The sequence below is a fragment of the Anneissia japonica genome, unplaced genomic scaffold, assembly GCF_011630105.1.
Source record: "Anneissia japonica isolate Jap-2015-1 unplaced genomic scaffold, ASM1163010v1 scaffold287705_len1045735_cov187, whole genome shotgun sequence".
In the NCBI taxonomy this organism is placed as follows: Eukaryota; Metazoa; Echinodermata; class Crinoidea; order Comatulida; family Comatulidae; genus Anneissia; species Anneissia japonica.
Window position 1 is genome coordinate 128,381 of NW_022709509.1, and position 23,586 is coordinate 151,966.

The 23,586-nt window shown below is 34.2% G+C and overlaps 1 protein-coding gene across 1 annotated transcript in view; it reads left to right on the forward strand.

Annotated features, from left to right (window-relative positions):
• LOC117106713 (enolase-phosphatase E1-like) overlaps positions 1-23,124 on the forward strand; it is a 24,182-nt gene extending 1,058 nt beyond the window's left edge. Inside the window, exons 2-7 of the mRNA XM_033248125.1 lie at positions 12,218-12,270; positions 17,318-17,429; positions 18,032-18,286; positions 18,842-18,964; positions 19,784-20,997; positions 21,824-23,124. Of these exons, the coding sequence (XP_033104016.1) occupies positions 12,218-12,270; positions 17,318-17,429; positions 18,032-18,286; positions 18,842-18,964; positions 19,784-20,997; positions 21,824-21,949 (1,883 nt within the window). The 3' untranslated portion in view covers positions 21,950-23,124. The remainder of the gene's footprint in view (positions 1-12,217; positions 12,271-17,317; positions 17,430-18,031; positions 18,287-18,841; positions 18,965-19,783; positions 20,998-21,823) is intronic.
• Positions 23,125-23,586: the final 462 nt, after the last annotated feature.

Sequence of the window (23,586 nt, forward strand, 5' to 3'; positions counted from 1 at the left end):
TGTGTGTGTGTGTGTGTGTATAGCACTCAAAGAATGTTGTCCTATAAATAAATACATTGTGTAATAAAATGGCTCCGACGGGATTCGAACCTGCGACCTCTCGCTGTCAAGTCGAGCGTCATAACCATTAGAAAACTATTAGAAATACAGTGCCCCCTCCAATTCGAGTCCCAAATAACAATGTTCAACCTTTTAACACAAAGATAGCCCTCTAATTAGGAGTCCAACCCCGAAACCACCCCAAATTTTCAGGTCCCAAAGGCGGTCTAGAATTTGTCCTTTATTTGAACACATGACGTATTACCTTTCTTTGATGATTTATATATTAAGCGCATAGAGGTCTCCATAATATGCGCTCTATAAGTCGACCATTATTATTTTGATTATTTAACTGTGTTAACGGCTATCTTGATTTTTATACAAATTGTATATATAGGCCTATATACATATATATATATACATTATATATATATATTATATATATATATATATATACATGGTTGCCGTTCTAATTCCTAATTAGTGTCGCACCATGGTGCACGTACAATTTGTTCATTATTTACAAAAGAGGCTGGAGGCTTTATTGATAAAGTGTCTCTAATAGAGTTTAGAAAGTGATAAATTATATATTGTATATACGGTACCACAAGAGACAAACATTTCTTTGCCTAGGAGTATCCTTAGTGCGTTGTTAGCAAACTCTTAAAGAATCTATGCTTTTGTGTTTGTAGCTGGACCATAGGCAGTACATATTAGTACAATAGCTCCTAAATAAAAATGCATTTAACTTGATCTGTGCACTTATAGAATCGTCTTCTGACAGTATTTGCGCGTAAAGACCTATTTCCGTGATATATCATAATCATCATTCAGATCAGTTGTAAAATAAGTGGCCTAAATATGTAAACGACTTTTAATTTAAACGTTTGCCACCTAGGGTAGTAACTGCATCACTCTGGAGTTTTCGTGCCATTGGACAGAAACACATACCGTACACATCTACTTAATTAATATAATATTGACAAAAAGGGAAAGGTGTATACATTAAATATATAAAAGAACAAGAAAATTATAAGTCGAGGAGCTGGTTGACAGTAGAGGAGAAAAAGAAATGGAATATGCGAGGCAGGGAGTAAAGTTACTAGGACTAATATGTATTGTGATATATTAGTATTCCGTTGTATATTACGTAATACCCTTTGAGGGAAAAAAGTGTAACTGTGTATTATAATTTATGTATGCCTTAATTACACATACATCATATTCCTGATGATATTAAAAATATTCTTCTGACCCCAACCTGACATACCACCATATTAACATCAAAACATAAAGAGACTTAGGCCTCGCTTATTGTACTGATCATGCGCAGTTCAATTCGATAAATCACGTGATTAGTACGCAAAATGAGTCATGGTGCGTACAACTAATTTTCATTTGTGTGTCATCTTTTTAAATATGACGAATTAATGACTGACGTTCTTTTTTCTTTAATTTAAATTTAAAATGTGTAAACCCATTACTTTTGTTATTGTAAATTCGATGTGTGACCTATTAACGCATGCGCGCAGATGTGCGAGCCCGAAGCAAAATTTTGTTCCATATACACAAAGTTTCAGGAAGCTTTTACCTTGTTTGGTTATGATTAATTTTCTTGGAATAAAGACTACAAATAAAAAAGTATAGGCTTTAATCAAACAGTAAACATGTTACTAATACACGTCTTTAAACAAATAGACCGCCATGAATAGCACATTCAATGATTAATAATATTTCTCTGTATTTTCAAACAAAATTTGTGGCAAATCAACACCTTATCTTAAATTTTCATTACATAAATGTGCCTATACAGTACCCTAATCGTATAGTTTTATCTATTATATGTAATAGATACATATATACATATATATGTACATATATACATATATACTATATAACATATATATATATACATATATATACATATATATAGGCCTACATATATATATACATATATATATATACGAATGAATGAATAGATAGATGAATTGCATGAATGGACGAACGAGAAGATAGGTTGGGCACACTGGAAAGGTTATAAATAGGCTCAGCATCGAATATATCGGCTGAGCCTCTGGCCAAGAAGTAAAGCTCCTTCTTTTTGTGCTGCAGACCCTAGTTCAAACCCGAGCAGCGTCGGATTTAAATGAGAGTGCGATCGCTATGCTCCTCGCCTCGAATAACCCTAGCATGAGAGTTAGGCGGGATAAGGAACAATGTATCTGTTATAACATGTCGGTACTGGTTCTTCCCTGTGGATGCCGCGGTTCCCCGGGGGCTAAGCCAGAATTTCCAATTTTAAAATATTTGAAATTGTAACTGGAAAAAAATTGAAAGGACAGACTTATGGGATGGACGGTTTGAATAATTGGATGGATGAATGAATGAATGCATTATTAAATATTTAAATGTTTTTAGTGAGATCGTGTAATGTCATCAATCGACATATGGCAGGTTACATAAACTTACTTAACTATATTTCAATGATGCATGACGACCTGGCTATTCCATCATTTTCGCCTTTTGTACTTTGTTGTTTTGCCTGTCTCCATCTCTGGAGTTGATTGAAAAACATTAATTACTGTACTCCGTTATAAGCAGTTTATGTATACGGTGGCAAACGCGTGCATGCTGTAAATAAAGAATGAAAAGAACCGGCAGGATGCGAAAAAACCAATATAATCTTATGAATTATTTTCTTCTTACTGCACGAAATATTAAAATATTTATAACTCACTTCCGTTCAAGGGTTTGTAATATAATTCCTACTTTATTATCAAGATCAATCAATTGATGTATGATACGCCACGTACGAATCCTATCAGTCAGAGCTTCCCGTTGATCTTGAAAATATAGACCTAACATTATTGGCGCGCAGGTTACTGCTGGTGTGGCGTTGAGGCGTTAGACTACCAGCTAGTTTTATGAATATTAATCTTGAATACTGCAGTAGTTCACTACTTAAAATAACCCCAAAATTTCTTTGTAAGAATACCGAAATGATGTATTCAACATGCCTACTATTTTTTAACCTGTGCTAATTATGTAACTTATTCATTTCTCAAAACAATTAGGCCTATTACAATCTACTACTCATTTTCTCCTAACTTTCGTTGATAATTAGATAAGTTAATGTGAAAGAGTTCTTATTCTTGCTTCTAATCAATGAGTTCCAAAAATCCAGTTTACCTTATGAATATTAATGAAAGTATGATTACAAGATATTTTTTTTTTCTAAATAGTTTATTATCTGCATCCCTTTTAGCTGTTGTTATTGCCTGGGTTAACGTAGGCCTACATTATGCGCAGTAATCCACGGGCTGCCTTCTCGTCGTAGGTACCGTAATAGATGACAATGACAAATACCGGTACCATGTTAAAGGGGTCATTCCACCAGTTGACGATACTTTGGGCACGGATTCTAAATTTCTCATACCTGAAGGTTTAAAGTTCTTAAACATAGTAATGTCTATGAGATCAGCGCGTACCCGCATATAGAGTGACGTCATAGTTTTGTATTTTTTTACGCGCAACTTTTTACGTCAGTACATAGCCACTTTGTCGTTAAAATGCAAAATTGCATGTATTAATTCAAATGCACTTACTAGTCGCCGTGGTTCCTATTACCTTTTCGCGAACTTTTCAATCATTCAGACACAATCGGAATACAATAAATTAGACCAATGACACATGAAAAAGTAATCACTGTTAAAACAGATACTTCCCACATGCACACACGGGCGACAAAAGCGCGAAATCATTGAATATGAAACGCCAAATTGGCAAACCTAATTCCAAGTGCAATAAATGTCAAATCAACTCATCGATTCATTTAATCTTTTACTAGTGCTATGCGACTTATTTCATCCGCCTCTAGGCGCTCATGCGATTACTTACGCTCTGACATTAACGCCCAGTGATTTAAGTTTACATTGGCGTTCCACAGTTGGATATTCGATCTAAAATGGACATTACTTTCATAATTGCTTAGACAAACGTTACGTGGATGTCTATTTATAGGAATTCAATTGACTATCTTAGTCCACTATGTGGCAGCTCATAAACCGCATCAAATTTATCTAATACTGCGTTTACTTAGAATTAATTCACCTCTTGGGTACGGTATATTTACCGTCATCATGACGCGCGATGGTAACGCTGCCTGACGACGACAGGTTCGTAGATTAGCATAGGTTTGCTGAACACCACTTTATTGTGTTACTCTAGAACTCTGCTGTATAAATAAATCAAAACTGTTAAAAAGCTCTAATTGATTTCTTTATAACTGACTTTTTACACAAGGCCTAAAATCCGAGCACTCATTGCTCCAGATAAAGCACTTACTGTACGGTACTTACACATACATACATACTCACATACATCAACCTATCACTGTATTGGTAACTCATTGCATCCGTGATTTGAAATATGCCTTAATTAGCTACAGGCTTCATATAGGTCCAATAGTTTAAATGTCAATAAAACTTATATGACGATAAAATTAGTAGGCTATAATAACTATAGGCCTATACTGATTGAAACAGTGCACAAGTATAGAAAACAATGATGTCCAGAGATCGTATTGGGCATCAGTCTATCCCACTAAAATATCCCTTATCAAATGTTCGAAAAAGTACCCCGATGGGACAGATAGAACATTTTGAATATTTTATTTGCCTATTACATGCCCAACATTAATCATTACGTTGAATCGTGACAGTGAATTTCAATGGCATGGAAAATTTCAAGATTTGTTATTTGGCGGTGCAGAGAATTGCAAACGCAAATGTTTGAACAAACAGTCACATCAGAGGAAGGCTTACATTGCAAAATACCATAATGTTTTATAGTAGCAGAACGTAGGCTATTATCTAAGGGTTCTCCTCAAGTACAGCATTAAAATCCGCATTAACCATTGGTTCATATTGATTATATACTCAAATACACTTAGGCCATATGATGATGATGTACGGTTACTTCGTGATCTTGTTAACGACTTCGAAAATGCATCCGGTCAATGAGCACGTTCAAGTACAGTCCAGTTTTCATAAAATCGCTACACGCTACCGCCGATAGCTTTGAGCGACGCTGAATCGGGGAGTCTCCCCGATTGTTGCAACGGGGACAGGTGGTACGCAGTGTGAATGCAGTGACAGTGATTTTATGAAAACCAGGCTTCAGATCTACGGTTAATAAGTCAATTCGTACTTCGAACTGCGCATGCTCATATCCAAGATCAATCCAGGTCAATCGACATAAACCTATGCAATGTGTGTTTGTTTATGTCGATTGACGTTGTTACGGACATGCGCAGTTCAAACTAGGAATTGTTTAATCTATAGTTTCCATAAAATCGCTATATGCTATCGCAGATCGCTTTCGTTGAGGACAGCTACGCAGTGAAAACTATGTACCGGTATAGCGACAGTGTAGCGATTTTCTTGAATCCAGGCTTAATGATATTTACAGTTATCCCGAACTCCTGAATAATAGACCTATTTGAAATGAGAATAGAGGCTTTCATAATTACAATGCCGCTGTCTCTGGGATTTTGGCTCCATTGAATTCGGCATCCACTCTGTACGTAACTTTGAACGTCCATACTGTATTCGGTCCAATCCTGGTAAAATTCTCTAAATTGAAAAGGATGACGAAATGACGGGGCCACAATCTCTGTGATACCGACGTCCGACGTTGACGTGGGTATGGAGATCGATAGTAGCCTATTAACTAAGTAATGCAAGCCTAACCTAAATATATAGGCCTACATGTATACTAACATCATCACATTAAGTGAGAATTGATACATACTCCACGTTTACACTAGCATATATGTTCGGTACAGAAGAAAACTTATTATCGATTGTATTAAATTGCATGCCCATTGATAGTCACATTTGAGATTATTAACTAATAAATAATGCATTTTAGTTCTACAATATAGGTATAAATTAACAAAATGAATTCTTGGAAATCTTTTATAGTTTCCGTCATTGATGCAAGGTTGCTGCATAAATAGGCCTTTATACTTCCTTATTTCCTTTCCTTATTATAAGGTGGTCAATACTTGTACGAGCCCAGCTCATTTATTGGTCTCCTCACCATCTTTTGATTTTGGATAATTTATCTTTATAATCGGTTAAATAAATACTAAAGGAGAATTATTGTTACTATTATAAATTTTTATTATTATTTACCTTAGCCACCAAGTATCTCCCCGCATCCATATTTTAATTTATATTATGAGATCTACAGAACTGAATATATTATTATACTTAATTTCGATTGAATGTGTTCGCACTCATCCAGCAGCGAAAATGAGCATTATGAACCCATGGCGCCATAACACAATTAATCATCAGTCGGTGTCGTTTGGACTACCTGATGAACAAGTTTCAATGTAAATAATCAGTGGTTCTATGCTTTAATAAACCATGGGTCGATAATTACTTATACGTATGAGGAATACTTGGATATACAGTGTATTATATTATATATACACCCAGAAATTGATGTGCACTATGGCCTAAATTTAGTCTTTAAAATTTAGTTTACTTTTATAATTCCATAGACAGCAAGTATAAGAGCAAAGAAGCATTAGCCGATGATTATTCTTTCAAATAAACATTTATTTGCAGAGGTGGATGCAGGATTTGTTTTATGTTAGGTGTGGCTACTAAAGAATTCAGAAGGTTTGAATCGATACCTACCATCTCAGCACCAACATAGGAGTATATGGTCATGCATGACTCTGGGTGTCACAGAAAAACTAACATTTTCAGAGGTCTTAAATGTCTTAATTTAGGGCAACATCCTAGGCTACTATTTCAGTCATAAATGTCATACCTGATATAATGTCACGGGGACCTCATAATTCGCCCATGATTTCGGGAAGAAAATTGTTTCAAAATTCATGTACATAAATACTGTAAATTAAAACACACGCATTTGGCCTCCATTCATTCTAAAGTTGGTTTTAATTAATTTTTAAGTTTTAATAGATTAAAAATGTTGCTTTATTTGAAAGTTTCTTCACGTTTTTATTTTTCTTTTAGCGTTTAATGTTTATATTTAAGACTGTGCTGTTATTGGCACTGAACGCGTAATGTGGTTATGTAAATTTCTTTTCCGACCTTTACAATCTTGCCGAGTATTTCAATTTTTTGGTTTATATTTTATTTTATATATTACAGACAATAAATTTTCTTGAATATTTTATTGAATCAAAATGGAAAGTAATATCTAAATTCGAACTATGAATTCTGGAGTATAATCGTTCAAATCCAAAATACTTACATCATACCCCATAAATCAAAGCGTCACATGGTCATGCTTGAACGTACTCAGCCCCACTAGTCCAGTTCAATGGTAGGTGTCGACATTTCATAACTCTGACGCAAACAATTCGTGCCACAGACATTTATAAACTTGAAATGTCTTGGTTACCATTTGTCCGTGGCAGAGTTACGGAAAGTCCGCCCGGGTAACGAAATTTCTGCTACTTCACATTAAGCCAGGCATTCATGGTGCCACTCCACGACGACGAGAGCGCAACGGATCGTTTTTAATGACGATCCATTCAGGCTGCTAACGAAAATCCCCAAGCTACAAATTCACTCTATGTATAAATCATGCCTACGAATCTTTTGCATTTTGTCCATAATAATGTAGGCCTACACTTCCTCTCGATGAGAATCGCTTTTTAAAAATTTAACGAACGAATTCATATAAATAAAATCAACAATAATGATGAGATAAAACGATCGATATTTATATCAAATTTAATTCAAGAAATGTTACTTAGTATACTATTATCGTTCAATTTCGCCACTTTATCCTCTTCGTTTTGATAGCTTTTATCTTCCTCTGTGGGATAATAAAAACGACATAAAATTTAACATAAAGCTTTTCGATCTGTTCAAAACTCATCCGTTACTATGGAAACTGTGTATGATTAATCGTCTGGTCGCTCTGTGGATGACGTCAGTCAGAACTTAGAAGATGCTGCGCTGATGGATAAAGTCAGATCATCAACTAGAGCTTTATATTATAGGCTGGATTACACATTGCCGATACTATGAGCGTTTGTAATCTCATTGTACCTTCGTAGATCCGGTCGCTATTTAGTAAACTGGGCAACTTTGAGTTTTAATTAGACCTACCGGAAGGCATAATACAAATGCACTCTACAAAGCAAAAGGCATTGAATTTTAAAATTGAACATTCAAATGCGCCTTTAATATTCTTTTTTGACCGGTTTGTTGGTGAATCGCCGCCCCTTTTTCGTCACAGCGATTTTGCTGATTGACGCGCACGCTTATCTCTTCTATACAACTACCAGTTTCGGTTTTCGACACGATTCTAAACCAACCGCGATCCGTCACCGTAGCATCGGGCAGGTGATTCACATAGCGCGACGGAGTGATTGGCCGCGCCGGCGTAGTGTTAGTTTGGTGTTAAAATTTACAAACTCGATGCAACGTTATAATCATTGCAAAATATATCACAACTCGGTAGTTTCCTTTGAATAAATATATATTACCACGTCTTACTTCTATATGGCGCTTATGACCATGTTTATTTGGGCCTTATAAATCGACATACTGTATTATTATTATTGTTATGATAAAAATGCCTAATCATATCATTATCAATCACCATCATAATAATCATCACTATAATCGTCATCAACATCATCATCATCACCATCATAATCGCCATAAGCGTCATCATCACCACTACACCACCACTATCATCATCATTATCACTACCACCTTTATAATCATAATCATTTGCATCCTCATCATCATCATCATCATCATCATCATCATCATCATCATCATCATCATCATCATCATCATCATCATCATTACTATCAACATCATTATCACCAGCATCACCATCATCATGATATTATTTAGGCCTTTTATTAGATCACCATGAGCCATCTATTCAGATCACCACCAAAATGTATATGCAGCCACCAACATTAATCGCCATCATCGTCTTCATCGTCATATAAAAGCATTATTCATATCATCGCTCAGGGCCTGTCTAAACGTATTTAAATCTGTTCTTTACAATAACAGTTAGGAAGAAACCTCTATTAACCGGTGGTACTCGCTGATTCTGAGATAGCCACAACAAATACAGATAACAAACGTTTATAAAGTGTGATTCTGTCATGTTCCAGTATACCAAGACGCGCTGGATGATATTGAATTCATGACTAATAAATGAGCAGACAATGTCTCGTAGTCCCAGTGAAACAAATTAAAAGCCAATGCATCAGCAAGCAGATCTTATTCAAGTTCCTCATCTATTGTGTTATTGTGACGCACTGAATTCTTTTAATGTTCATATGACCTTAATTTCATTCGTTCGCATTAGGCCTTACTCATACTCACAATTATCAATTCATGAATATGCTCCAATTAGGCTTAGGCCTGCGTCCTCCAACTTCTAATTACAGCAGGCCTACATCATGAAGGAGGAGAATGCCGGAAACGATTGTGCTTTCTTTCGTAAATGTCTTTACGGCGAAAATAATGCCGAATATAATTCGGTTCAAGATGATATACGCTGATTTTTTATACACATAAAAATAATATTAATTAGAATTTTTAAGCAATACGATATATATATTAATAATGGTGTATATGCTTAGTGATTTTAAGGCATAGAAAAACCCAGAAACAGAAAGTGGAATAAAGCAATTAATAATATAAATTTATATTATTCATTTCTGAATTTAAGTATATAGGCACAAATATATATATATATACTATATACTTGTATTATCATCATAGTATCAAAACTGAAACTGTTTCTCTATTCAAAGTATTACTGTCATGCAGTTAAATATTATAATTATTATTATACATATTATTATGTATTACCTAATACATAATAATATGTATAATAATAATTATAATATTTAACTGCATGACAGTAATACTTTGAATAGAGAAACAGTTTCAGTTTTGATACTATGATGATAATACATTTTTTATGACAAACGTATTGTCCCCGTAAGAATTTGAATCTAGACTTTTCGATTACCGTTTGGAAAACTCTACCAACTGAGCTATGAGGCCAACCTTAATTGGATTTCTAATTAGGCCCTTTCTTCTCAAGATGTTACATAACAAGCAATGAATAATTATTAAATCACATGATAGTAACTCTGGTACGTAGAAACACTACTAGTGATAATTGAAGCTGGAAATGTATTTCTCATAAGAACGTATTTTGTCCTCGTTGAGATATGAACCTTCCGATTACCGTTGGGATTCTCTACACGTGGCCAAGTGGTATACGCCCTTGTAGTTTTTTCCCCATTAGGACACGTATCTTTCTCGAGCTATTGCCATGAATAATTTTAAATAACATGATAGTAACTCTGGTATGTAACACCTCCACTGATTGTAACTAGTTTCAGTGGCGTATCCATGTGGGTACGCACGCCCCCACCCCCACAAAAAAGTACTATTCCCACCCACAGTCCCTCTCCCCCCAAAAACGGTCAAGTAGTTAATAATTAACTCAAATCACCATATTTTTGGAGCTAGTTCCCTTCATCAGCTAATTAACGAGCCCCCCCCCCACTTCCCTCATCAGCCCTTTCCATTTCAAGAATCATATATACGCCACTGACTAGTTTACCTAGCTAAATCATGAAAACGATGAGTTATATAACAATGATCGACTGACGTCAGAGAAGTAATTCTAAATCCATATCTTTTTCTTCTTTCTTTTTTTTCTTTTTTCTTTACAGGATATTACAATTTATGATTATTTTTGAATAAAGGGTCGTGTGCAAATGTATATATGCATTGTGTTAATCATTATATCTATAATTCTAATAATGATAGTAATTATAATTCTAATAGGACTATGATGATAGTGTTACTAATATGAACATTATATAATTAAACTCATTGTAATGGGCTTACATAATATGGAAGCATTAGATATGAGAAATGGTTTAACAGTAATTGAGGTAATAATAGTGACAAAAGTAACTAATACTATGAATAATTTTGACAATATCTATATTATGGATACGTTGAGCATTGCATGAGATTGCCTTTATGAAGTATTTAGACGTCTGTTGACGCAATTACAAACGCAACGCAAACGGACGCCATAATTTTCAGTGTGAACCAATAATTGAAATTAGTCGAGTGACAAACGCAAACGCAAACAGTGTTTCGACGAAAAAGAAAGCTGAAGACTTCTACTTTCTGCAATGTATTGATAATTAATTTTAAAAAACATAATAATAAAAGAAAAATAAAAAACTACTTTCAGCAATGTATTGATAATTAATTAAAAAAATAATAAAATAAAAATATAAATTAATAAAAAAAATTAAAAAAAATAAATAAATTAGTCATGTAAAGCGCCGCTGATTATATTGTGTATTATAGAAATGTGCGCTATATAACTGTTAATGTTAATGTTCGCAAGGCGGATAGATAATTAATGGTGAACCTCTTAGAATGTTTATATCTTTAACAAGCAAGCATAAAGAATGAGTGCACATGCGCAGTGTTAACTAATGTTTACATCAACTCAAAATAGTTTGTGCTGCTCTAAATAATATAGAACATAATATATATTTATTTTATAAAAATTAATATATAAATTAGTCATGTAAAGCGCCGCTGATTATGATGTGTATTATAGAAATGTGCGCTATGTAACAGTTAATGTTAATGTTCGCAAGGCGGATAGATAATTAATGGTGAACCTCTTAGAATGTTTATATCTTTAACAAGCAAGCATAAAGAATGAGTGCACATGCGCAGTGTTAACTAATGTTTACATTAACTCAAAATAGTTTGTGCTGCTCTAAATAATATAGAACATAATATATATTTATTTTATAAAAATAAATATATAAATTAGTCATGTAATCAGCGCCGCTGATTATGATGTGTATTATAGAAATGTGCGCTATGTACAGTTAATGTTAATGTTCGCAAGGCGGATAGATAATTAATGGTGAACCTCTTAGAATGTTTATATCTTTCACAAGCTTAAAGAATGAGTGCGCATGCGCAGTGTTAACTAATGTTTACGTCAACTCAAAATAGTTTGTGCTCTAAATAATATAGAACATAATATATATATATTTATTGTTGAAATAATGTTAAAACATTATTTTTTTAAGGATATGGTAAACCTTTACCGAAGTCATCTGAAGAGGACACAGTCGGAGACGTGGTAAGACCATTAATTATTCTGCACCGATATACTATATTTTGCAATATTTCGGTTATTATGTCAATTTTAGTGTCATTAATCTTTGAATACAGCAAGATAGTTAGGATAATTTACATAAACAAAAAAGAAACAAAACTACAAATGCTTCTAATTCTAACCACAAAAAAAAAAAAAAAAAAAATGCAGTAGGCCTAAATAAACAGAAAAAAGCTGAATGATTTCTTTTCTCAGGATACGACAGCACTTCGAAATCCAAAAGTAAGATTTTCAATAGCGGATCCAGGAATTCTGATTAGAAGGGGGGGGGGGGGTCAGAAGAAGGACCTTCACAGATAGAGCGTCCTCACGCCTAATGTTCACCACCATGGCTGGAACTGAGACAAGAAAGCTTACGATTATGGTCGGAAATGGCACTCTTAGACTTAAAATGTTGTATTTTTTCTCCATTATATTCTTATTTTGAAAAAATTAGGAGATGGGGACGGGTCGACTGGGCCCATCCCACACCTCCACTTTAATCCGCCGCTGAGCTTGCTGGAACAATACTAACAGGAGCTCTAATGAAAGATGATATATCCAGTCAACCTATGCAATAATAAATAAATTATATGCAGAGTAATGATCACGACGGTAGCAGGGACGACGAGAGCAACGGTAACGGGATAGCGACAACGACGATGGCAACGTAACAATAACGATAATGAAAAAAATTCATAATAACAATGTTTATATTAATATTAATTACAATATAGGAATAAAATGAATGATTATATAGAATTATAAAGGTAGTGTAAACAATATTCATCTTATATTATTTAATTAGGCCAATCAGGTTATTAAAGATGCTATAAAAAACAATAATAACATTATAAACATAATAATCCTAATAAAGTATATTCCATTAGATAGTGGATGTTGTAAATACAATGTTAAACATTGACCTCAATCGAGATTCAGCCCAGAAGCCTCAGACGTATCATGTCAAATGACATTAGTCCTTAAAGTATTATACGGTACTTATTTTAGCATACAGTTGATAAAGTACCAAAGAATCAGACATATCACCACAGGAGGATTACGGATCAGTATTCAAATACTCATAACATTATACAGTACGGCAATTGTTAGGCTAAGGCAATGCCAAGGCGATGCTACGAAAATTCAAACAATATTTCAACTCGAGGTGTGAAATTTATTAGGATTATGTCTATTTCACAACGTGAATGGATTGTTAGGCTTCGAATAAAACGCGGAAATGAGTTGGGACAACAAAAATGTAATGGATAATACTCTTAACGCACAATATCAGTGCCTTTCTAACTAAGTGCCTTCGTTCTTGATTCAAACTAAAAATGCAAGGGCATATCCAGTGTTGGCAAAGAGAAACTCGCCCTCAACCTCGGGCATAACACAAAATCATACACTCCACATAATGAAGTGATGAGGCTGCATCGGCAAAAAAAAAAAATGCTGTTTGGAAGACGCAGTATCAGAATAAAGAAGATAGAGTTGTGTACCGAAGGTAAAGTAACATCTCTAATGTTGCTGCCTAGTGACAGAACCTATTATATTCCGATCGTTCTCAAATTATTAATAATTTAGACTTTCTATACTGTACATACCAAATTAATGTATCCATTGACGTTACGTACGTTGCGCGCATCATCAGCTATACGCCAGGCATTACAACCAATTAGAGAAATGAGTGCTAGGGTGTTTAATCGCACATTATTATAAAGCATAGCGAAGTAATACGGGCAAGGTGAACAATATAATTGGGAATGCCTTCTATACTGTCTCGGTATAAAAATGAATTTGTCAGTTAGACAGGTTATTGTCCTTTATATTACCGACCGATTTCAGGTTATTTTGTATTAGGCCTAATTCATATTGTATGATTAAAGTAATTGTGATGTTAGAAAATACTCAATTACTAGACGATCAGGCAATGAGACAACGAATTGATTATAACGAACAGGTTATGAATAAAACAAAAGACTTGTCTCCAAGACAAAACGCATATATTAACGCATTATATTCAAATATTTGAACGAATAATATTATTTGAATATAGATTTTAGTAGAATTCACATTTTGTATTGTGAATGTCACACGTATCATGCAGATTGAAATATAAAATTATAGACTTATGGCGCCGGTGGATGGTTCCTTAGAACCCGGTTCAATTCCATCCGCTCCTCTCATTGTGCTTCATATGGAGGGCTAAACTGCTTCTTCGGAGGAGACATTTAAGCTGTTGGTTCCGTGTGCAATATGGCCCGTGTGTGTGCACATTAAAGTATATACCCCCTCTTCGGAAAATAGTACGGGATTGTCTCCCGGTGTACTGCCCAATCCCCACCAGAAGAACCCATTTGAAATAGGGCCTAAGTCTTCGGGGCTTCGCTCATCCTGGTTTTCACACCGAATACGTCAAATCAATCCAATCCTCCTACCTATATAGTTTATGTGTTACTTGTGTTTTACCTGGTTTTTATATAGCCTAGCACATTTTCCTTTGTTGGCAACTTGTAGTTGATAAACACAATTGCCTAACAGTATGTCGGGAAGCATTTTCGGCAATCCACAAGTGATCTTGCTTTTATTTGTGGCGTGTCGGGGGTCGAGCAGTAAAAGCAGGGTCGCCACAAAATACAACATTTAAAATTAACATCGGCGCCGCTTCGAGCCCTCGTCTCCCAGGGTTTGGATAGGACCAAGTCGTCCCGGATATCGACTTAAAATGGAGGTCAATTACACCTGACTCGTGTGTTTTTGACCTACTTATCATTGTCTGATATGTTTTTCACCTAAAAAATATATGAAAATGAAATGTCTGTGATATTATTCTGGTTAGCTATAGAAATGACAGTTTTGGTATCTAATTAAAATAATATAAAAGACATTTGTTCAGTTGGGACCAGAGAAATATGGTCCTTAATTGGAAGGGGTATTTAATTATAAGGAGACCTGTATTTCAGAAAAACGACATGTCCCCATCAGGAATCAAACGCAATACCTTTCGATTACCGTTCGGATACGATACGATAATACTTTATTGCAATTTGATCAAATACAGCACAAATTAAAGTTGAACATTAAAAATTACCAAAGGACACTTTACCAACAGTGCTATGAGGCCAAGTAGTTATACACCCTTGGATTTTCCCATTAGTCAACGTTTTTTTTTTTTTCTCAATAATATTCGACAAATTTGAAACAACCATTGGAAAGTCAGTGGCATCAAGATGTGTCTATACTTTTAACCGTTCAATATTTTCTGGCGTTTCACTTCAAAACAATCTTCCTTGGTGTGCGTCGCCGTGGTTGTACAAGGGGCTTGTATTTTAGAATCAATAACATAAGTTATGGAAAGAAGCCCCTAGACGTTGTAATTTGGATATCTAAAGTACCTGACTGTTACTGGTAGTATTAAACACTTATCCCAGCAAATGCAAAACGTTCTTATTAACGTTCGCGAACGTTGTGGTTTGGAGACCTATGTCACAAAGTAACGTTCACATAACGTTGCAGGAACATTCAAACGTTATGAAATTAGGTTATAAGTACGAACTTATGTTTCTACAAAATAAAGTTAACTAAAACTGTAACATTATTATAAAATTCTTATAACGTAATATTGTGATAGGGATCCTAGGATACCCCGGTTGTCTAGCGCGTTTATTTTGCCATGTTTAAATCCTTACCTGGACTCCATTAGTCAATCTACGTGGTATGGACACAGTGAGAATGACAATGTTGAACACTTCCCTCAAAATATTAATAATAGTTAAGTTATTGAAATCTGCTATGGAATCCTAAATAATGATAGTAATGATAGAAAAAAAAATAAAATAGGCTTGATTATAATAATATTAAAAACAAAAATATTATGTAATAAGAAGCAACTCAATCGAATCGTCGAGGCATTCTCAACAAACAACAGTTCTTTTCAGTTTCTTTTCTATCTACGTGGTGATAACAATAGCAATAGCATTTAGAAAAACATGTTTTGAATTATTCAAAAAGTAATGTGTTAATGTATTGATAGAAAACGAAAATAATGTGTTCGCACAATACATTACCAGTATGCAAGCAATGAATAATGTAAATTAACCATCTTATTATGAACACTGTATGTATATGTAGTGAGAGAATAATATTACAGCAAAATATTTAGATTACGAACATTAATGTGTTTCCGCAAGCTTACGAAAACGATAACGAATACGGTTACGTCATCACATTTTAGACAACCCTTCCCCTACAGTAGTGTATCTGTGACAGCGTAGGTAAATCATGTCTTTTGCATGAATCAAGAATCAAATTCAACTTATACAGCATATTGTCAAGAACGTTTGAGGCACAAAGACGATAATGATTATTATGACGTATTCGTATTCGTTATCATTTTCGTAAGGTTGCGAAATCTCCCTATTGACGTCATTACGATGTATAATGACCAATAGACGGATATTTTTGGGACATTGTTATTTACGGTTCTTTTGAACTTAAACATCATACTAGAGAAAACCATTACTATATATACACCTTAACATATAAACATTTGTAAAATATTTAACTGCCCTTGTACAGCATGTTTAATTATGACCATGCCTCAAAGAAGCAAATTAATGACATGACAACTTAATTCAATTCCTACGATACCTAGTTTGTATAAGTTATGTTACCTGATATGATTTTTTTCGTACATTTGACATTTTCAACTGAAAAGGGGGTTTATATTTTCATGTCATAATGTAGGCCTATGTTTAGCTGTTATAAAGTAGAGAACTTGTACAAATATTCGTATGCATTTAAATCATAGAAACAAGACGAAGTAAAACACATCCATACTTACCAATATTAAATTTGTATCAAAATATATTGTAGAAATGTAAATAATATACATGAACTTGAGGAACATGAATATGTATATTGTAATGTAACACGACAATAGAGTATAGAATGTCCATTTCATTACCGATACGTGTATGTAATAAATTATTAACTGTTTTTTTTCTAACGATGTCTCTTTTGCTGGTAGAAACTGAACACTTGCGCAACTGATGTGATAAGGTTAATAGCCCAACAAGAGAAAAACAACGAATTAGACCTCTCCACTATGAGCGAAGAATGCCAGAAACTAGTCAATAACGGTCAGGAACAATTTAAAATTGTATTTTTCTGAACAATTATTTTCGTTACAATTGGTTCTATACAGGAGCAGATAGAGAAAATCTGGGAGATGCCGTGTTGGGGAGGTGTTTGAGATTTTTGTTAAGAAGCGGGGTTGGGGTGGGGAAAAGCACTAGCCCTCGTGCCGCTGGATCTGCCCCTGCTATATACATGTGGTTGTTTTTGTGTATATTTTATAATATAATATCCACATATTCTTATTACCATTAACATAATTACCTTATTCATCATTATCTCTAATTACCATCTACAGCATATTCCATGGGGGAACTTTAAGAGATCTCCTTTCTTATTTCGGGTCTATGGAAAAATAACCCTCCGTAGTCTAATACACCTCAATAACCGTTAAACACTAAGTATCAGTAACCTTGGGCACTCCATAGGTAATTTACGGATAATTTAATTAAAGGTTATGAAACTAGCCATTATAAGGTATCACAACCCACAAGCACTAATACAGATCGCGTATTTTATTTTTTTTTACTCGATATTCGATTATTATGTCCTTGTTTATAGTTTAATAATATTCTAAGAGTTTTAATTTTCAAATTTACTATCACAGCGTTGAATGATGAGAAAATTGAAAAAAATGAAAATAAACGAGATGACAATGACGGCAGTGCAGATGGCAACGTTTCGGAAGAGGAGTACAGTAGTTTGGTAGCATCATTACCGGGGACGCGTGACGCCTGGAGGGTGACGGTAGATGGTGTATTGTATCATCTACTAAAAGCTTTGGAATTTGAGCACGAAAAGCTACAGAAAACACTGAAATGGGTTGCAGAAATTCAGGATAATCAGAATAAACAGTTCAAAGGTAACTAATAATTTACGTTTCGTGTCACAGATGATTCGTCCCTGAGGGCTCACGACTACCCCGTGCAAACAGTTGGCACACGAGCCTTTGTAGTTGCATCAATTTCCACTCGCCTACTATATGCGCTCTGGAAAACCCTACATTTTTCATAATTTTTAATTTTGCAATAGCACCAAAAACGTTCGAAAATCATAATTTTAGGTTTTCGCAGTTTATAAAAGATATATTGAAGAACATTTCTGCAAAATACCAATTACTAAAAATAACTGGAAAGTTAATAACATTATTTTTTAAATATCAACCTAATAATAAACTATTGATTTTGGAATCTTTGCAAGTGGTTTCCTCAAAACCCACTTGTTGATATCACATTAATTAAATATTCATAACTTTACTAATACTAAATCAATTTCCATCAAATAAACATTGCTTGAAAGAAGAATTCATGCAAAATCCACAAAATATTAAAAACCCAATTTTAATTTTTTTTTTGAAAGCAAAATGACATAAATAATAATGGAAGATAATTAATGAAAATGATGTATTTCTCTCCAGGTAACTTTTCAAAACAGGCTCTTGCAACATCTGAAGGAAGCGGTGAATACACTTTAAGTGGGGATATATTAAACGATAAAAGGAAACGAACTGAAGAGAGCGATAGATCGAGAGCTGACCGAAGTAAGACTCTCTCCGTGAGGTGATTTTTATCCGACCGCAAGCATTACTAAATCAAAGTTTATTTGACTGGCGATCGAAATTACTGTTTATTATTCATAACTGACAACATCCTCAATTCTGTGGTATTTATAAGCCGTTTCTAAATTGCTAAAACTCTTGCCAGCTCAACTTTGACAAATATTGTGGTTTGAATTTTTTTTTTGCTGTGAAAATTGGTGAACTGATTTAAGTTCTATCTTTACCTTATATATAAAAATGGGGATTTAGAAATAATATTAAGACATCAATATAAATTGCTAATGTGGTGCTAAAATGTGACTTCTGACAAATACATTATTCATAGACCACAATGCCAACTAGGCCTAAATGGTAATTTTCAATTTTCTTAAATATCCTACAACTTGTTCTTTTTTTTTATTTATCATCATAATCAACATCATCATTATCTTTATTATTAATAATTAATATGGTGAACCGTACAGACTGTTATGGAAATCACAAGGCTAAAAGAAAATTTATTTTGGTTATTGATTTGTAAATGCAGTCGGCTGATGTACTTTTTTTACTTTAATTATGTAATGACATATTCACATAGTACGGTAACTTATAAATCAATTAAATGTTTATTATTATTAGTAATATTATATAATAATTATCTATAGGCCTATTAATAATTAATTCATTTTAATTACCAATATTTACAGGAAACCCAATGATGTATTAAGTAATATTGATAACTATACAACATACTACAGATCTTGAGATAAACAATTAAAAAATGCACCAGTTTTTAATTTATTTTATATCTATTTATTTCAGTGAAGGAGTTGTATAATGATATAACAACGGGTGAATTTCAAAAACTTATGAAGAACAAACCACCACCATTTACACCAAACTGGAATGGAAACCAAGTAGAAGAACAAGAAATAGTTGACGGAGAAGAATCTGCGAGTAAAACGCCAGAAGAAAATGAAGAACAAGAACATGATGTAGAAGAATCAGCGAGTGAAATCCCGGAAGACGGTGAAGTTGAAAAAGAATATTTCGAGAGTGGAACTCCTTATAAACAAATAGAAAAGAAAAAAGCCACAGACATAGATGATAATCAAACACCAAAAGAAAAGAGATTAATTTCAGCAGAGGTGTATGACAGAGACGAAGCAGAAGATGAAAGTGAAGTTGACGGAGAGGATTCTGCAAGTGAAACACCAGAAGCAATAGAAGAAAGTGGGGATTATAGAAAAGATTCAGCCAGTAAAACACCTGCAGACGAAGTAGTAGAAGTTGACGAAGAAAATTCTGCAAGTAAAGCACCAGCAGACGAAAGAGCAGAAGATGAAGTTGACAGAGGAGATTCCGCAAGTAAAACACCAGCAGACGAAAGAGCAGAAGATGCAGTTGACGGAGAAGATTCTGCAAGTGAAACACAAACAGACGAAAGAGTAGAAGATGCAGTTGACGGAGGAGAGTCTGCAAGTGAAACAGCAGCAGATGACGTAGCAGAAGATGGAGTTCACAGAGGAGATTCTGCAAGTGAAACACCGGAAGATGCAGACAATGGTAAAAACGAAGTTACCATAGAAGATTCCGCAAGTGAAATACCAGAAGACGTTGACATAGAACATTCCGCAAGTGAAATACCAGAAGAAGAAAATGAAGGAATCATCAGAAACGACGAACACGAAGAAAAAGAATACAATAGTATTGGCAATAATTATATAACAAAAACGGCAAAGCAACAGTTTGTAAAACATTTTAAAAATGCAGACGATAATAAGATTCAAGAAAATAAGAGAGAGAAATGGGATGCCATCGAAGTCAAGAGGGAGCCTGAGGTACTGATTAAAAGCAGTAACGATATAACGAACACAGAATCCTATCTACTCAATGATGATCCAGAGTTTGACGAAGAACTTGCTCAACTAAGAGAGTCATCCGCGTCGGAAACACCAGAGGATTTGAATGAAGGAGCTTTGAAATTAAATGAAAATGACAAGGAAATGGAATTTGGGAGCAAAAAAGACATAAAGGTATTATTAGTTTTTTGCGTTTGTTGTGTAAAGAAATAAAACAAAAACTAATAAAACAAAACGAAAACTAATTTAAATATTTTCTGTTACTTAGTGCTTACTTCAAATTTGGTTATTCAAATATTATTATTTTTTAAATTTATTTAAACATTTTAAAAGAACTGTAACCATAACAATTTTAATGATTTGTTATTTATCTACAATAAGGTAGGTAATCGATTTTAAATACTCAGGAGAATAATGTGTCTAATGGTTTATATCAGTAGGTAATTGGGTATAATATAAGTGTGAAAAAGGATATGCTGTATAATAATAACTGATTATTATTGTTATAATCATTTCGAAAACTGTACTGGCGCATCCATATTTGTTTTGCCGGGTCGTGCAAGTGGCATTCTAGGTTCTATGGTCTGAAGGGGCCGAGCCTATGTTCGAAAGAGGAAGTTGTTTGGGTGTCGCTTTACCTCATGGGGGTCCAGGGAGAAGAGTTTCTTATCAAATGATTTCACACTTGGTTAGTGATTTGGGGGTGGGGCGTGCACCCCTTTTTGCAATTCTCTGGTGCCGCCACTGATATATATCTCCGAAATAGGCTTTTGTGGACAAGAGGTATCATCATCTATTTCTCCAAATATAAACAGGCGGATCGACAGACTTGCTTCTGAATCAAAATTCTGTAATTTGCACATATCAAAAAAGATGGCGAATTGGATGTGAAACGTCTAGTGCGACATTACCTTTAAAATAATTCTGACACAGCTGCGTGCGAAAAAATAAATACAATAGACGAGTCTTACTATTATGACACCTTAATATTTTTTTACAGGACACAATAGTTAATGAGTTAAAGGATCTACAAAATGGTGATGACAGTGACAAATCTCATCGAATACGGGCAGTTGAAAAGGCAATGAAGAAGTTGTCAAGAGATACACATCCTGAAACGGACTGAAAATAATTACATGATCAAACCAATTGATCACACAAGGTCCGAAAACATACTCATGAAATCAAAAACAGAACTTGGATCTTTCTCCTTTCTCGGAGATCATCGTGTGACATCAACATTTAATGTTGTGTAAAGTATTTGCATGATTATGCTCTTTAGTGTCATTTAATAAAATGGAGTGTCACCATAATTATTTTAAGAACAACGTTATAAAGTTTATTGAGTTCCTACATTTGCCTCGTTAACCTCTGCAACATAAACAACAATATCTGCAAGTCTTAACGAGACCTTATGCTCTGGTGTCAATAACACAGAACGCAAACAACCCAATAAAGTATTTTCTCCGCCAGAAACTTCATTTGCCACTCGATATAGATACTCGTATAATTCCTGGGGATGGGAAATCAGTGAGGGCATATGGGTTTCTATGAAAAAATACAAACAATACACAGTTTTGAAATATTTATTACTATTTATACATACTTGAACGCGTTTATACAAAGTGGCCGTTGCGTAGAGGCTGCTCCAAAATTCGAAATCGTACGGAGAGAGGACACTTTATCTTCCATTTGGCACCCGAACTATATCTTTACGTCTTCGAAGGTGAATCTTATACCTCATATTTCCTCTGCTACTTAATTGCATGTGTATTCATCTACGCCCAAAGGCTTGTCCAGACTATCAAATTTTATTTGGCAAAACCATGTGACATGCCTACATATGGTTATGATGACATCACATCACTATGTATAGGCACACCATATTATGGGCATAACATAAAATTTGATAGTGTGGACACAGTTTTTAACTATAATTTACTAAATACTAGAAGGACTAAGTGTAGACTTGCCACACTGGTCTCTTATTTTTTATTATTTTTCTCATTCTGGACAGCGCCACCAACGAGAAAGTTAATTTAGAGACGGAATAATCCGGAAAAATCGAGTATGGGACGCCAATTAAATTAGGTATGGCGCGCACTAAGTGCAATAAATAGTGAGTAACCCAAAATTAGGGCCTGGAACCCAGGCTAGACTAAGTGGAACAATAAGATCCTGCGAATGGATAGCGAAGATCAAGCCATTAACTAATGTACGAAGCATGAGGTATTTGTTTTCCTAAAAAAAACACACACACATGATAGGGTCTATATGTTTTTATATTTTAAAAAAAAAAAACGTATATAAATTAGCAGAAAAACAGCTCTCAAAATGCTTGGAAATTAAAGACCAATCCTGATGAAATCTTTTGTTGAATATTCTGTATTATCATGAAAATTGGATCATCCGAAATCCTTAAATCCTTGAATTTATTGCACTGTATCAATTGTCAAATGCAAAATGTAATCTCTCATTTAATTATAAAACGTCAATTTTTTTTTCATTTCAGTGTCTTCTGTGGCCATATCATGTTATAAACATATACATATACCACTAGAACGGCCTTCATCAGCTTGTATTATATTGATATTAACTTAGTGGAAGACTTGTAATGATCTTTATCATTAAAATTATTATTAATATTGATAAGTGATAATACCACTTATCAATATTATTAATATTGATAAGTGGCATTATCACATAATACTGCGTATATTCGTACCATAAATGTATACTGGTCCAGACAGCGTGGAACATGAT